At 36.8% G+C, this 17,500-nt stretch overlaps 1 protein-coding gene across 1 annotated transcript in view; it reads left to right on the top strand.

The window, feature by feature from the left end:
* The window catches only part of FOXP2 (forkhead box P2), a 189,644-nt gene that overhangs the window by 128,917 nt on the left and 43,227 nt on the right, over positions 1–17,500 (top strand). The window contains exons 4-9 of the mRNA XM_026033219.1: positions 4,241–4,378; positions 5,560–5,615; positions 5,721–5,754; positions 7,240–7,405; positions 12,338–12,551; positions 14,154–14,258. Coding sequence (XP_025889004.1) covers positions 4,241–4,378; positions 5,560–5,615; positions 5,721–5,754; positions 7,240–7,405; positions 12,338–12,551; positions 14,154–14,258 — 713 coding nt within the window. The remainder of the gene's footprint in view (positions 1–4,240; positions 4,379–5,559; positions 5,616–5,720; positions 5,755–7,239; positions 7,406–12,337; positions 12,552–14,153; positions 14,259–17,500) is intronic.

The raw sequence follows: 17,500 nt of genomic DNA, 5'->3' as shown, positions 1-17,500 counted from the left end.
AGTATTATGTATCATCATTTATATTTTCTAGATGTTTCAGAAGCATCTAGTTTTAACTAAAAGACTGTATACAAATAGCTATATGTATTGTCCATCTGGGGGATCTTTTTGTTTGCTTGTTCTCTAGTTATGGAAAACTTATAAGTACCTCTCGGTTCTTTTCTTACATTTTCTAAAAATTATAAAAAMCAAAAGATTTGAAAGGTTATTATTATGCTGGTACTGTACACATTACTAAAGTAGGAAGAGAAGGGATGCAGTAGCTTCTTCTTTTAAAATTAAAGTATGTTTGCAGCTAATGAGCCCAATCCTGCACTTACCTGTATATTTTCACACCTACATTTATTTTTTAAAAGGAGAAAAAACCTGCAGAGGTAATTTTCTCCATTAAATGTTTAATTACAGTTCTTTCAATAACTGGAGAGACACTTGTCTTACAGAGTCAGTCAGTTCTCAGATCTGCCACTTAAAATACCATGTGAGCTTGGATTAATTAAGGTCTGTGATTGTTTCCTCTGTCTATAAGAAAGAAATAACACTTGCATCCTATAACTGGTTTGGAGGATTACTGATTTTGTTATCTTTTGCTTTGAAAACCTTGAAAACTAATGTTGTTTTGTCCTTTATCAATATCTTATTTTCAAAATAAAAGACATTTGGAATAAAAATAGTATGTATGCATTTGCCATATTTGTTTTTAAAGCAGAGTCAGCATTTCTTGACAAGATGTGCACATAATCAAGAATTYTTAAAATTATGAAAGCTAACTGAAGATGCAGGCTAGTGATGGTGCCTGTAATTTATGACATTAGCAATGTGATACTAAGGTGCTATAAAGAAGTGAAATTTGTATGATTCCTGGTTTTGTTTAATCTATAGCAGCAATAGGTTAGCATTTACTTTACAAGCTTCTTTAGGTGTATTATTTATGAATGACAAAAGAGTGGTATTCCACACATAAACTCAACTTCCACCATTCCTCTAGTAAACTTATGTAGGTAAAAATTCATTTGCAGGGCTTCAAAAAATTCTCATCTTCATTTCTTCAACCATGCTGTATGGATTAGGGTTGGTCCCATTTCCAATATCCGTCTTCTCATATTGCATGAAGCTCTTTAATTAGTACATTCATGTATAAGAAGACAGTTAAAGTTTTGGTTTGCATCGGTTGTCTTGAAATGTTCTGTGTGTTAAAATATGCTTGTTTATATATCTTCAGTTTAATTAAGCTGGACTTTTCAAAGAAACAAGGGCAGGAGATGTCAGAGATCTGAAAAACTCTTTAAAAACTTGGAGCCTTAGTCAGATAATAATTGGCCTGTTCTTCAGAGGATGTAAGACCCACCATGTTTTGTAGAATTGTTGTACACAATCATCCTCTATCAGAGTTAGGAGATAGTTTTCTTGGAGGACATCTTTTATTAGCTGGGTTGCAGTTATAAGTCATGTATTTCATGTTGTCTCCAGTTTTTCATGAGAGGTCTGTTTGAGAATGTGTTGAGAGTTTGTAGCCCATTGAAATGAACCACATAATTCATTTGATTAAATGTTTTCACTGGGTCCCTCTACTGTCATCTGCCTGAATTGACTTCGGATACACCGAGAGATTGTTCTTTTCTAATGAAAAAGAGTCTGAATTTGCCTCCTTGGCAAATTGTGAAGCATCAGATCAGATATGCTGGAAAACACAGATACTTGAACAGAGGGATATACCTAATGCACACATCTGGCCATAAAATATCAGTTTTCTGATACTCTTCAGACCCATGGACCACACTTCAACTTATGCAACTGAAAGTGACTTCTGAAAAATACAGTGGTGGGAAAATTTGGAAGTGAAACATTCAGACTGTAGATCAAGAATAAATACGTGGCCAGTGAGATTTAGAAGAGATGCTGTGAAAGCTGGCAGAAATGTGCCCACTAAATGAGCATCAGTGTTATAGCTGTTAGAATAACGTCCTGTGCCTTACTAGCTAGGATCTTTAGCACTCCGCACAATTAATCAGTGCCACTTGGAGAGTTAAATTGACTTTCGTTCGGTGTAAATCAGAATTTTTACTTGTGTGTTTAAAAGTAACTAAGCTGGCGAACATACAGAGAGGATATAAAGAAGAGAGGAGAAATAGAGTTAGAAGAATTAATGCCAACACTGTTTGCTATATTTTTTAGTAACAGGTATATAAATGGTAGAAGAATTCCTACAGGGTTTAAAGGGTAAAGTTAATGGTTTAATTGGGTAGGTGTCTTTCTTCCTCGTTTCCCTTTTCATTTTTTTTTGACATATGGTACTTGAACAGCATTGCTGCTGAGGCAAAATTACTGCAAGAAGGCAAATTCAGATCTTATGTGAAAAAAGGAAATTCTTATTGGTTTCAGTGGGAATTGAATTTTACTCTTTGCTCATCCCCAAACTTGTAAAAGATGGTTTGCCTTGACCTTAGAACCCGATAGACTTAGGAAAAACGTTATTGTATAGATATGGCATTTTGAATACTGCAGAAGGATCACTAAGAGTAACAACCAGCTTTAACCATCTGAAAGTTAACTATCTGCTCAGAGACAGTCTGTACCCAGAGGACAGAGCCAGACAGCTTCAGAGGGTGATTAATCCCATGCTTAAATAGGTTCCTAAACTAGATCAGATGAGCTGTCCTCAGAATTTCCTTATTTTATTGACCACAAAGAGGGTCCAGTGGTAGCCGAGATTAAATGTTTAACTTCTAGATGGCTAAAGGTAAGTGAGATGAATTCCCTCTGAGTTTTTGAGTACATGTGGACGTCTGATTTGTCTCTTCAATTCATGTCATAGGTCTGAATGTCAGAATTTCTGTTCTTAAAATTCATTTGTTTGCAGCTGGTGATCTTTCAGTAATGGAAGTTAATTTTACTTTCAGGCAGAGGGTTAAGCAAAAATACTGTTATTTAGCCATTATTTTAAGAACTGAATTTATGCTGTGGTGAATTGTGTGAGAAGTGATGTTCTGTATAATATGAGATGAAGTAATTTCTTCTAAATGTAAAATACAAAAGGTTTGTATTTCTCTTTTAAATACTTGAAATAAGTGTTTTCTCTTTTAAGATTGGTTTGTGAAATATTTCGTTAAGAACAATGTTATTTTTGCTAATTTACTGAAGACTGTAACCTCCTGCAGACGTGGGACAAAGTAATAGCTAGCTAACAGCTTGCTATTATTTACAGGGAAAAGAATGACTTTGGCTAGACGGGAAAGTGGCATCTCTTTCAAGGGCCAGGGCCTCGGCCTGCTGACTGGTTGCACTGGTTGGTTCGAGGACGGGTGTCACACAGCCCGGTGCAGCAGCGGGGCACAATTCCTGGGCTCCTTTAGAGGAYTTTTCTCCCCTACCTGCACAACCCGCCGTGGCTGCTGTGCCTTTCACACGCAGCTCAGCCCGAGGGCACCTATGGGGGAGGGTGTTTACATATATGTACGCACTTCAGCTCGGCGTGTAGCAAACAGAAAGCAAGGCTATATCCAGAACAGCACCTCGACAAAAATGCCGCTCCTTAGAGCGTAATGGGCAGACYGACAGTCTTGTGATGACCAGATTCCTGAACTTTAATTTTTCACCYAGGAATGACTGTAAGTACGTTTCCCTCGGCAGAGAGCCGGTAACTGAGATGGGGCCCTCTGCTCTGTACTGCGGTGTATCGGCAGGCTTGTCCCTCTCGTGTAAATCAGCCTTCCTTAAAAGAGGAGCTGAGCAAGAAAGGCTTTCTTATGCTGAGGTGATGTATTATACAGATRTTTTTCTAGGCTAAGTGTCTTTATTGTGTAAAACATTTAGTGCGTTAAGATACTTATTTTTCTGTCTGTTTTAATCATATCTTTTGAATCAGTCTCAATAGATTTTTCCATTCGTAACATTATGACACTTGATAAGATGATTGATTATGAAGTGTTGAGAGCCCTGCCATGTGATCATTTATTTTTAAATACACACTTGTACTAGCCAATGCTTAAATTTCTTGCAGGAATACATAGGAGATGCAAAATGTAAAGCTTGAGTCTGATCGAATCTGATGCCTCTGGAAATAGAGTGCCACAGTACTGCGGGCTTAAAATAACAGATTCTGACTGGAACTGGAACTTTGCAGTGATAAATATTATGCGAAAAAATTATGGTCCGTCTTTGGTACCAAATAAAGAAGACGTACGGCTGTGACGGAGGCAGACGAGAACGCGTTTGATGATGATATCTCTCTCACCCTGTGCAGGTGCCTGTGTCAGTGGCCATGATGACTCCCCAGGTGATCACCCCTCAGCAAATGCAGCAGATCCTCCAGCAGCAAGTGTTGTCTCCACAGCAGCTCCAAGCACTTCTCCAGCAGCAGCAAGCAGTTATGTTGCAGCAGGTAATGTGGGTTACCTGCTTTGGACTTCTAGCACAGGGCAGTCGTGCAAGCGTTCGCTGTGGTTTTATGGGTCTTATTTTTTAATATTTCATCGCTCATTACACCACAAAAAGAATGAAAATAAATGTGAAACTTCTCAGCTTTTAAATATCTTACTTTAATTGAAGAAGTGTGAAATTGCAATTTTGAAACATTAAATATTATATTTAAAACAGTAGCAACAGCAGTGGCAGATGCATTACAAATACCGAACAAATTGATATTTAAATTTTCAAGTGCTTAGGCACATTTTAATTGTAGACTTGCCAAAGGAAGTGCAAATAGAGTTGTAGATAATTGTTGCTTTAAAATTCATAACACTTTAGTGCTCCCTTTAGACACATAAATGAAATGCGGTTATGAAATTTGAACTTAATAGCTTGTTTCGCCATGGGAAAAAGTTTTTCTGTTTTGTTTTTTGCATCCAAAAATTTGCCCCAGCTGAGGCTAAAGAGAAGAAGGATGGTTGCTGTTTCCTTAGCACAAAATCTGGCAGCTAAGTCAAGAATCAGTGAACTTGTTATTCATACGCTAAAGATAGTGTCAGCAATCAGTACCTCAGTGTAACGTAGAGAGGGTTTTTGGGTGTGTGCTTAATTGTGGTASAGAAAATGATGTGTCTCTTAGTCATAGCTCAGTCACTATATGCTTAAACATTCTGATATCTAGTACTGTGATCATTACAGACAACTCACCTTCAGYTGTGAATCTGGCATCCCACTAAACAGATTGACAGTTTAATTACCCTTTTTCCCCCCCCTCCAAGAAGCAGACAGTTTTGTTTGGCCTTAGTGACTCATTGGTTTCTTGCAAGTGGATGAGTACAGCTTCTGATTTGTTATATAGGATATGTGAGGAACTCAGGTGTAGTTATTTGAGGAGTTAATTTGGCTCTTGCATTCCCTTTAGAATACAGATTTTCTATACCCTTCTGTTTAGGATATTTTGGAATCTGCATTGGAAAATTTCAGAACCGCCTTGGAAAAAAATGTATGTAGATCTGCCTCTTCAAATCACATTTCTTTTGTTATGAGGTGATTCTTAATGGCTACGCTACCATATGCCAATCTAGAAGAGTTTAGGAGATTTATAATACTTGAAACTTTTGCCTTTATTTATTAAAGTCAAAATGGTTTATTCAGCAACAACTACAAGAGTTTTACAAGAAACAGCAAGAGCAGTTACATCTTCAGCTTTTGCAGCAGCAGCAACAGCAGCAGCAACAACAGCAGCAACAGCAGCAGCAGCAGCAACAACAGCAGCAGCAGCAGCAGCAACAGCAGCAGCAGCAGCAACAGCAGCAGCAGCAGCAGCATCCAGGAAAGCAAGCGAAAGAGGTAGGTGCTAAGACACTTACTGCCACACACTAGCATGAGCTGCCAGGAGCTCGGAAGAGACTAGGAGCAGCTTCCTGTAGCGAGGATGTAGCTAGCAAAGATTTGCTCCTACATTTTTGCCAGGCTTAATAGCAGGGCTGGTATAATGCTCCTGCTCCCCCTTCTCCAGCSCAGGATTTGAGCAGTCTGGGGCTGCTGTCGTCTAATGTTCGCTAATGAATCAGAGTGTGCGAAGGACAAGCTGTGTGGTGGACAAAGTACTGATTATCTCGCGTTTACAGGGAATTTCAGCTGGCGGAGGAGCCTGACTTTTCGCTGTGGCACAGCTCAGGGAGCATGCAAATTTAGTCCATGGTTGAAAAAAAAAACAGTTGAGCGCAGATTTCAAAGTCACAGGCCCCTGATTAATGAACTGCTACTGTGGGTTTGGAGTGGCGAGTAGAAAGTTACAGTTTGATGTGCTCATAAATCACCCTGACAAGCGGGTTTCTCAGGCCTGGCTTGCACTTGTCAGCAAACTGCATCAAATATAAACATAATACAAACAAAACATGTTGAAGTAGTTAAATTGATCAGCAGGTATCCTCAGCGTTGTCTTCAAGCTGCCCATTATGCAAACGTACAGGAAGCAGTGCTGACCTCCTGAGGCTTCGTCTCTGTTTGGATTTGTGAATAGAATTTCAGACAGCCATCAACTACGGAATAGAAATTGCTCCCTTATTTCTCCGGAGGCTCTGGGCAATCCACATGACTTGCTCCATTATGCAGTCTGTTTTCCAGTGAGCGCATCAGAAGTTTCTCTTTTCCCCAAACTAAAAAGGAAAGGTCTTCCACAGCAGCTTGTCTCTCTCTGAAGTGTGACTGCCTTCTTATGCCCTCCTGAGTCTGAAGAACTCCGGTTTGTCTTGTAATGCCTCACAAAATTGGAAGTTATACTTTGACTCATAATAGGGCACTTCTTTGCCTTGAATGCAATGCTCGTTTTAATGTATTCCAACAAGAAGAGAGGGAGAGCTAACAGGCCAGTGAAATGAAGGCTACATCCCAGTTTACTAATAGATCACTGGAGACCACATTCATGGACCACTGCAGACCAAACTTAGTCAATTGGAAAAACAAGAGTGCCTCTGAATCACAGACCGCTGTAAAGACTCATACTTTCAGCATAGATAAATTTGTTATCATCTGCCATGAGCTGGGGTTTTTTGTGTGTGTGTTTGCCTGAAACGACTGCTATATATTTTCTCTTGTCCCTTTTCTTGTCTGTGTCCTTGAGAGTATCTTGCCATTTTCCATAGCACCTACTAGCTTGAATGAATGTAAGAGAAAATTTCAAACAATTTCACTGGCTGAGTTTTCTACAAAAAAAAAAAGAAAAAAATTATTTAATAAGAGGAGATTAAAGGGAAAGAAGTATTTTGGACATTTTGACTTTCACTGCACACTTTATTCTCTGCTGCATTTGCTTTTTATTTCCTTCTGTAGCAGCAGCAGCAGCAGCAGTTGGCAGCCCAGCAGCTTGTCTTCCAGCAGCAGCTCCTCCAGATGCAACAACTTCAGCAGCAGCAGCATCTGCTGAACCTTCAGCGTCAGGGACTCATTTCCATCCCACCTGGCCAGTCTGCTCTTCCTGTCCAGTCTCTGCCACAAGGTATCCAAATTATATATGATTGGAGAGTTTCTAATTCAAAACTTCTTTTAACCATTTCTGTCCACATGGATCTAAATTTGGGAGGTTTCACTTGATGACATATAAACCTGTTTTATTATTGAAATACTTCATTCATATTACCAATTTTTCTTCAGGCTGATAAATTTTACAGCATACTTTTATGCAAGGAAACAGCTTTTGATTTCTTTTTTTTAGATATAAAGTGCATATTTATTAGGCTTATGTGCTGAAAACAATTTCTAATAGCATCACAATTCAAGCACCATTGCTTTTCTCTGAGGAATTACAAAAATCTGATTTAGTAAGAATGTAATAATTTCACATAATATAAGTATCTAAAAGATATCGGACATTGATATTAAAGTTATTCCAAACTTCCTTTCTTTTTTCGTTTTTATTCTCAGAAAAGAAAATGTTTGGGATGTAAAAGCACTCTGAATCTTTAATTGATGGCATGAATTTAGGAACATATTTTAGGATTTCATTTCTTTGCTATTCCTTTCTATTCGTTAAATATGACAAAAGTTTTTGTAAGCTATGAATACAGTAATAAAGAATTGTGACTGACAAATAATAGTAAAGGATTTGAGAAAATAAAACTTTTCCCTTCGTCACTTTCATCGAGATTTCTCAATATGATAAATAAGCTCAAACTCCTTACTTCTCTCTATTCTACAGATACATTCACGATCAAAAGAAAGTAGGGCACACTTTTTTTTAAACTAAATTGGAAAATAAATACCGCTTGCAAGGCCAAAGATTTTGTATGTTAAAGTCTGTCTGTGAGGCACATGTTGGTTTGGTTTTTTTACAATAGAGAGATGAGCTAAATGACTCCTAAAACTTGCATAATATTCTGATCTCTGAAGCTCTAAGCCTGCACTGAGTCTTATTTAGRCTGTGTTCATGACAGGTAACATTACTTTTAATTGGCATCTATGCCCATGTGTCAGTCCCTCACCAGATAGATAACCATTACGAAATTGAAGCCTTGGAAATTCAATGAGCAAGAGCAGCATACATGTTACATAGACTGTAATGTAGCCAAAATAAGAAAGCAGAAAAAATCATGAGAAGTACTGGAACATCTTGAATCCTCAGTCCCTAGCAAACTAAGATTACAAGTACRTGAATCCATACATTTTGTTGTGTGAAAAAGCTGTAACGCAAGCACACCTAAAGGTACAAAAAATACAACAACAGCAAAAAAGCTATCTCATTAAATATTATTATTTGGGAATAGCAGTGGGGAGGCAAACTGATTCATAAATTTGTACACGTGAGATTGGTAGTTTCCTTTTGTACAAAGTCATGTTGGAAAACAGTAATTGAAACACAGCCTCCCCCTGAACAGCTTTACCTTCTGCAACCTCCTCTTGTGCCATCTGTTGCAAGAGGAATTCCTCAGGTTTTCTCTCACATTAAGCATTCCCCACAGATTTCCCTCAGCACTCCTACCCAATTGCATTCATTAGTGTAATGTAAAAGTMATTCATCTACTTCTACTAGAAAAACACATATAAAATAATGCTGTTTTTAAAATATTTTTAAGAGAGCTAGTAAATTGTCACCRCAGTATCTTTTGCTCAAAGAAGTAAGTGTAAGTGAAGTCATGACAAGAAATTGGCCCTAAGGAAATAAGATCATACAAATTTTTAACATTTAAAATGTTTCTGGATTGTTCTTTCTAAAGTAAACCAGTCTCGTTGCTTTTGACCTATTCCTTATTAATTACAATGAAATCCAGCTGAATATTTCATCTTCATTTTTGTTTCCTAGTTCTAGTATCTTCCATGTCTCTGGGTTTCGTTTAAGTAAATCGATAGTGCTTTTGTTTTTGCTGAGTGCTGATACGGATGAGCAAAGGAAGAAAACACAGGACAGGTTTCCCTGGGGAACTTTTCTGCATCTCCAGAATGGCCACGAACGCTGTAATAGGAGAGCTGGAGTTACAGTGCTGGACATAGGAGGAACGTGTAAGAAGTGGAAACAGAGGGAGCCAAATACAGAATTATGACAGATTATGAGTTCTTTCCGTAGGCTTTTCCTATAGCCACATAATATCTTTCACAGAGAGATAAAGCATGCAATCCAGTTTATAGTAATGTAATGAAGATTAATATAGTTGAGATCAGTCGACTTTCTTGTAAGTCTTTATTTACACACAGAAAATAACCAACTACTTCTACTGATTTTATCATAGATGTTCCTGGACAGGGACTTGTGAGTATGAAAAGAGTAAGGGGATCAATCACKTCCTTCATTTTTCTCATGGAAGTTTAGCAAATTTTATGACAGACATCCTATGATAATATCAAATTAGACCTTCAACACAAGAACTGTTTTCGAGAAAAAAATATGCACTGGATGTAGTAAAAGGTTTTCAACTTCTGCAGAGATGTTTGGAGGATACGTAGGATTTAGAGATAGATCACATAAATTTTTTTATATGTGTCCACTTAGAAAAATATGGTCTAGGAATGGGCTGAAGGACCATGAGCAAAGTATGGGAGGAGATCGCTGGATATGGGGAAGTGCAGTTACTCCAACCACTACCAACATGGACTGATTCCCACAGGATCCTGGGGTATCCTCACTCACCCCCTTGGGGCCCAAAGTTTGACTGCCTTTGATAAAGGCAGTCACAATTTAACTGTGTCTTAGGGCAAGACACAATTTAACACAAAATAGTTCATTTTTTTCAACTGCTGAAGGAAGGGAACGTTTCGAGTAAATACTGCACTCTGTATCAGAGCACCTAACTGAATGCTCTTTGACTTTTGATTACATTTGCAGGTAACTATTATTTTCCATGCTAAAATGGGCTATTTGCAGAGTTGCTGGGATGTACCTCATGAAAACTGCAGTAATTACTCACTTTTGTTAAACGATTACATCTGTTATTACTGTTGCTGCTGTTACCCATCTCACAAATGCAGTAAATTGAAGCCTAGCTTCTTTGCTTGTGTCCTTAAATCCTAGGTTTTTTTTTTGTGGACACACAATATGAACTCAGCTTTAARATATTTCATCAACTCTCTTTTTTCACTTTTTAATTAATTGAGTTTGCCATTTGATAATGGTCTCTTAGGACACAAAATAATGGTCTAAAGATGAGCTACTTAAATTTTAAAAATTGTGAATGCCTTCCAACCAGTCTGTTTCCTAGCTACCTCTAGATTTTTTTCTGTAAATAACTAATAGTTAATTTTTAAATAACTTTATATACTTCATAGTAAGACAATTACTAGGAAATAGTAGCTTACTGTACTTCTTCATAATTTTTTGATGAATCCATTTTGGTAGTGTGAGCTTTTTATAAAAAGATCTTTACATCTTTCTAATGCATTTTATTTAYCAAATAAAACTGTCTTCAGTGAGTGATTAGACTAATTTTAAATCCTTTCCTGAAGGTCAATAATTTCAAGATAGCTCTGACCCAAACCATGTCAGGCTGAAAAATCTGTGTGCAAACTGGATCCTTCACAGGCAGCTCTGGGATTCTCATTCTTTTCTACATCTAGTTAGAGGGTTCTTCAGAAGAGACATGAAGTTTGTACAGATCAGTAGGGACGTAAGATGCCTATAGTTATGGTGAGCTCTGCATCTTTCAATATCATCATTTCCTTAGATGCATATTTGGAGCAATGGTCTGAGCACACTTGGACACACGTCTCTTACTCTGTTTGGGAAGTTTTTACATCAGGCAGAAGCATATTGTCCTGGTGATGACTTCATGTGAAGTGCTCAGCTCAAGCCAGACGGCACTAAGACAGGTCCTTAAATACATGTAGACTCTGCAGACATCACTATTTGTAGCCCAAGATGAATGCTGAGAAATAAAAGTGTGAGTTTCTCAAGTAGAGAAGAGGGCAAACATTTTTTTCAGCTTTATTGGTAAATACACCTGTTGGCTACAGTCCAAAATAGTCCTGTGCACAGAGTAGAGAAGATTGAGAAGCCCTTTCAGTTGTGTCCCGTGACCTCAGGAGGCTGTCGAAGCAGAGGCTCCTTGTACCCAGCCAAGCCCTTCAATCAGTTTTCCACAATGGGGCTGCACAAGAAATAGTGCAAGACTTTGGATGGCCTGCATGTAATTTCATCCTTGCAGAGAGTCTAAGCAGGCCAGTTTTGTTGTCTTTCTCATTCTTTGCTGCCATTGAATGGCTCCAAAAAACTAAGCAAAAACCAAAATATAGCTCTGTGATTTAGTAGTTTTGTTCTTTCAAACATTTCATTGTTTTTGTCTCTTAAAAATATATTTTTAAACTGGACAATTTGCTACTAGCTAATCAGGTCTAATTAGTATGTATGTATTATTAAAGTTAGATGCTTTGTACCCAAATGTTAAACCTGTTGTGATCTCATTGATTTCTGTTTCATTTTCTGATTTCTCTCCCTTGTCTCTGCTTTCCTCACTCCCTACTTTTTAAGTCTTTTAAGAGAATATTATTGCTTATATCTTTAGGGTGATGTATTCTGTTTTTCATTTCATATCTGATTAAACAACAATTCTAAAATCTGAGTAAACGGTGAAATGAGTTGAGTCACATTTGCTTGTCAAGAAATTGATTCTGCAGACAGCAGAAATCTCCTCTAAAAATGTCTTTAGTACTAGTTTTTGAAGTTCTTTGTCATGTGTAATCTTTGATCCTTGAATGAGTGTTGTAAAAAGGAGTTTAATATTATTAAAATTGGTGGGTTTTAATTGACTATTCATAACACAAAAGAAAGGCAGTTAGATTACCTGAATTTTGACAGAAGAAAATTGAAATTATGTTATACAACACGTTGATTGTGCTGGAAAAAGAGCATCACCTGTATTGTTGGCATTAATCCATTAATAACACTGAGCTCATTATATGAAACTCTTATTTTCTTATATTAGTGGGGCTCTCTTTCGTTTTATAGCTGGCTTAAGTCCTGCTGAGATTCAGCAGTTATGGAAAGAAGTGACTGGAGTTCACAGTATGGAAGACAATGGCATTAAACATGGAGGGCTAGACCTCACTACTAACAATTCCTCCTCTACTACCTCCTCCACCACTTCCAAAGCATCACCACCAATAACTCATCATTCCATAGTGAATGGACAGTCTTCAGTTCTAAATGCAAGGCGAGACAGGTAATGCTGATGAGATTTCAACTGTGCTTATCATTTGACATAACGCTTTTGTTTAACTTTGTAAGGGGATTTATTTCAAATCGCAAYGTAAAACTTAATACAGGTTACATAAGAGGTTGTGGAGACCTGATTTCCTAAATTGTTTATCAATAGGGCATCATTTTCAATAATGATGTCTAATTTTGTCAGTGCTACTGCAATTACCTGCCTGTGTTTTTATACCATATGAACTCACGGTGCCTTCGATAACAATTAGAAATGCCAGAATAGCAGGTGCTGCTTCAGAGGTGTCAGTGCAGATTTGTGCTCACTTTGTAGGCACATAGTTTAATGCATATTTGAATTCACACATCTGGCAGTCAGACATTTGCTATTGAATAAGAGAAAATGTATATACCCTGGTAGACTAGTACAGGAATTCAGTGCAAATATTCCATGTAAAAAGTGCTGCTGTTTTCAATTAGTACATTAAGACAGTTTGTTTCTTCTTGTGMAGAAAACTGCTGAATTTTGCTTCTTATGTAGACTATAGTAACTCAGTTGACATTTCATGCAAATTTTTAGTTGCATTAATCTAATGCAATAGAATGTGGCCATGTGGATTAAGTTAAAGTCATTTTTCAGACACATTGACAGACACACAGTTCCTTATTTTCCAGGGATGGATTAAWAGTGTAAGGGTGCATGTACTATCTATAGCACTTATGACAGTGTTGTATGTTAGGATCRATGTAGATGATCTCAATAAAATATAAATTTTAATTTGCATCTACATAATTGTAAGTAATGGTATTTTCAATAAATGTTTTCTTTAGTTATCTTAATGTTTGAAATAGGAGACTATAGTTTAGGTGTCCCTGGTCCTCATTTCACTGYGAGGGCATTTTACTGTTATTTTTACTATTAAAAATTCTTGTTACTTCTCTACATATCTTTATAGTGGTGCTTTTAGTTCAGATTAACTTGTCATTATATATGAGACAAGTAGGTTCTTCCTTTAGAAAGTATAGCACCCTTCTCCTGAAGCAGTCTCCTGAATCTCTTTGATATATACACATGCATGAAAATATTGCTAAGGCTGTGAGAAAAGAAATGGAGAAGAGCTGGGGTCTTTTATAAAACCAAATAATTAATGGAAGCAACAGTTGTGGAAAAAAAAAATTATGAAAGTTGCTTTAATTTTAGAGACATTTTAGCTGAAAATCCAAATATTTTATAATAACATTCACATTATTCATAAATTCTGACTGTCCATCTTCAGTATTTCTTTGCAGAGTTGATCAGCTATGAGTATATTTTTTATTTATAGGTAAAATGTTACACCAAGGTCATATGGCAGAATTAGCATGTGGTATTATACAGTCATCGTATTTTTTCATCCTTTATTAACAGTCATCCTTGGCTCTATTTCTTCTCTAATTGGAACATCATCTAGCCTTGGCAGTTGAACTATTCAATAGAACGATTAAATTTTTCTGACTGCTCTGAGCTAAATTGACCTGTTTTGACCTGTTTGTCACTGATCGTAACCTGACAGGCGCTAGCAGCCTCCGACGATTATGGCTTTTGAGATGAATCTGATGCCTTCTTCTTTTGCTGCAGCTCGTCACACGAGGAGACTGGGGCCTCCCATACTCTCTATGGGCATGGCGTTTGCAAATGGCCTGGCTGTGAAAGCGTTTGTGAAGATTTTGGACAATTTTTAAAGTAGGTTGATTTTTACTCCTTGGCAAAGGGTTGTTTGAGGCTGGGGGAAGAGAGAGATGGCAAAACAAAGTTGGGCCRTTAATCAGAGCGGAGATTTGGTGTGTGTTCCCAGCAACTGGATAATCGAGGCTATCTGCAGAGGGTCAAATTGTTAGGCTTTCTTTCATGTTGAACACTTTTGCAGGCCTTTCAAAAGCACAGTATTTAATCCTCTTATTATCCTTTACTGAAATGGAGCCTCAGAAAATTCCAAGAGATGCTTTAGATTGTATATTCGATAGTGGAGGTATGAAAAAAGCACGTTTTCAATTCTGACAGTTTGCGTATAATGGGAATTATGTGTGTAATATAAATAGAAGAGCACAAAGGACTAAGTGTGACCATTTAACTCTCACTCAGTAATTTATTTTTGCCTTTACTCATATATTGCATAATATAGAGAGAATAGAAAAACTGCAAACAGGTGGGTTTACACCTTTCAGAAATGAACAGCGATGTGGAAAGTTTTATACTTTCAGAGCTTTTTTTTTTGCTAGTTGTCTGATTCAAAGCATTTAGAAAATAAATCTTTCAGCTGCAGCTTCAAATCACAGACGGTTACTGGAGGTTTTGTTTGTTTATTTGCTTGTTTGTTTGTTCTAATTCAATTTGGTTGCTAGACTTCTGCGTTCATTTAAATCTGCTGCAGCGATGMCGACTCTCTACCTGTTTATTATGGGGACTGGTCTTTGTCAGAGGAGCCATCCTTGTTTTGGTAGGCAATAGATCTTAATGGAAAGCTACAGATAGGCTTATATAGATGAGTAACTTCAGGGGCTGAGACTCTTATGTTGTCATGGTGCAGCTAACAGGGTGAATGAACTGTTTCATGCTTCATCAACAATTAAGTTAATTAGCTCATTTGAAATTGCACTCCTTTGTTGCCAGGATGTTGGCAGAAACATCAAAAAGATGTGTTTACAAATGGTAGACTACGGGGTATATAACAGAAGCACCTTAACAGCAAGGCTTAAGTGTACAGTATCGCAGTAAACTTTTATAACAGAATTACAGCAATGCTTTTCACAAAGTATTTTAACTGATTTCTCCATCTCTCACGCTATTTTTCAGGTTGAAAATAACACACTTTCAAATCATAGCTAGTGTATTTTTCTCAGTCATCATTTTTTTTTTTATTTATAAGTGCATTAAATGGAATGTCAAAGTAGTGGTTTCTTATCAGAGAAATTTCTTCTTATCAGAGATTTTTTTAAATTTTGATTTAAATGAGTTTGCATTAGAAAGAAACAAGCATTTCCCAAATTCAATGTCATATTCTAAGTGTTATTATTAAGAGTTAGAATGGTAATTAATTTAGCTCAAGCTTTTTCAAGAAAAATAAAAAGATTTTATAAATATTTCCATCCTTCTAGGCTATAGTGATTATAATTCTGACCAGTATTTTCGCATCCATTATGTCAGGTCTCTAGTTATAATCCACAGTCACTAAAACCATTCTGATTGCCACTGTGACGGGCTAGATTTAGGGATGTACTTGCTTTGCTGAACCAAATATCCCTGGAAGATGTGAAAGAGACATTATAACATCTTGATAATTTTGGTATAGAATCAGTTAGGCTTTCGAGCAGTGTCATGGCTTTTGTCCTATACATCAGCAAAAAATATTTGAGAATATGCTTATTATTTCTTCTTTTCACTCTATTCTATCTTTTATGTTCTCAAAACAAATAAAAAGTCATRGTGCTGAATAGGTGAGCTTGTTTATGAAATAGAAATATTACTACATTTTACAGCAGTGTCAAGATGGAAATCAATACGTAACCTTGCATTAGATTCTTTAGTACCTTTTCATGTTCACACTAATGCAAAATCCCCATTACAATTAAAAAACATTTTCTTTCAATTAAATATCAACTTTTAGTCCAAAGATTGACCATTTTTCCAACCCATTAACTTTATAGGGGATGACAGGACTAATGGCTGTAGTTTTCAAGGCTTTGCTCTTAGTCTAATCTTTGTTACGATGTTTTAGGTTCTCTGACTTGAAACAATATGATACCTGTGTTAAAGAGTTAATGCAAGTATATTGTACCAAAATGAAATATTAATAAGGTACACTACCCTGGTCTTGTAGTGTGTATTTCTGTAATATGCTTATGACAACCTTGAAGAATGCCTGGTTTATGAAGTGAACTCTAACTTCTCGTGCTCAGAAAATGGTTTACCTAGCAGCTTGATATAAAAAGTATATTGTGCAGAGCATCTGAGAAGGAGGATTAAGACAGAAAACACAGTGGTTTTGCTTCACTTTTGTAATAATGGAAAGGATTTGGGGGGAAGTGATGAATAACTTAAAATAAATGACTTAAATCCATGAAAGCTATTTTTGCCTTTATTTTTTGTTTATCTAGCCTGAACTGATTTATTTTTAAGGTAATTTGACAACACTCCATTTATCTAGGATTTTTGGGGGGGAGTGTTATTCAGAATAGTTAAAGAAATTAGACGTGGTATGCAGTGAACCATATTCGTGCTTGAAAACATATGCATCAGTTTCCAAAAACACCTCATCTACTCCTTAATATATTTCTGTACACATAGAAAAACATAATACTGTATCTTTCCTTTGATATCCCTCAACTCTAGACAGAAAAGTGCAGTTTATATTTTATGAAGCAATTTTCTGTCTTCACAAAATGGTGTTAGATTACAGTTGTTCGTGCATGCAAGATCAGTTTTGACTGTTCTGTAAAAACAACAGCTTTTGGCTTAAGAAAAACTTTCAAATGTTAAAGGCAGATCAGAAAAGGCTATGGCATTGCTAAAAGAAGATGACAAGAGTTAAACAAAATGCTAGACACTGGAGAGAGTAAAATAGTGCCAAAAATGCTTATGAAAAATTTGGAATTCTACTATGAAACAGGTGTTGACAGAAGCTAACCATTTTGTGGGTCTCTAAGTGAGGAGCCCAGTAGATCACTAAAAGCGTTTAGTAGTTGTTCTTCGTGACAGTCTTACAAATGTCAGAGTGCAATAACATATGACAAAACTTAAGTGTATTTTGTCTGCAAAATTAATTATCATTCCATTGGCCCTAAGTCAGTTGGAGTAGGAAGGATTTGGCTTTTAGGGCTTAAACCAAAAGTGCATTCCAGTCAGCAGACACGGGTTCTGTAACCTGTGTGTAGCAGATACCAACAAACAAAATATAAGCTACACTGCCAAGACCGGTAATGTTTTCC

Source organism: Nothoprocta perdicaria, unplaced genomic scaffold (assembly GCF_003342845.1).
Source record: "Nothoprocta perdicaria isolate Ctin4 unplaced genomic scaffold, notPer1 scaffold_125, whole genome shotgun sequence".
NCBI classification, from domain to species: Eukaryota; Metazoa; Chordata; class Aves; order Tinamiformes; family Tinamidae; genus Nothoprocta; species Nothoprocta perdicaria.
The sequence above is the reverse complement of the archived record's forward strand: the minus strand, read 5'-3'. Positions and strand labels throughout refer to the sequence as shown.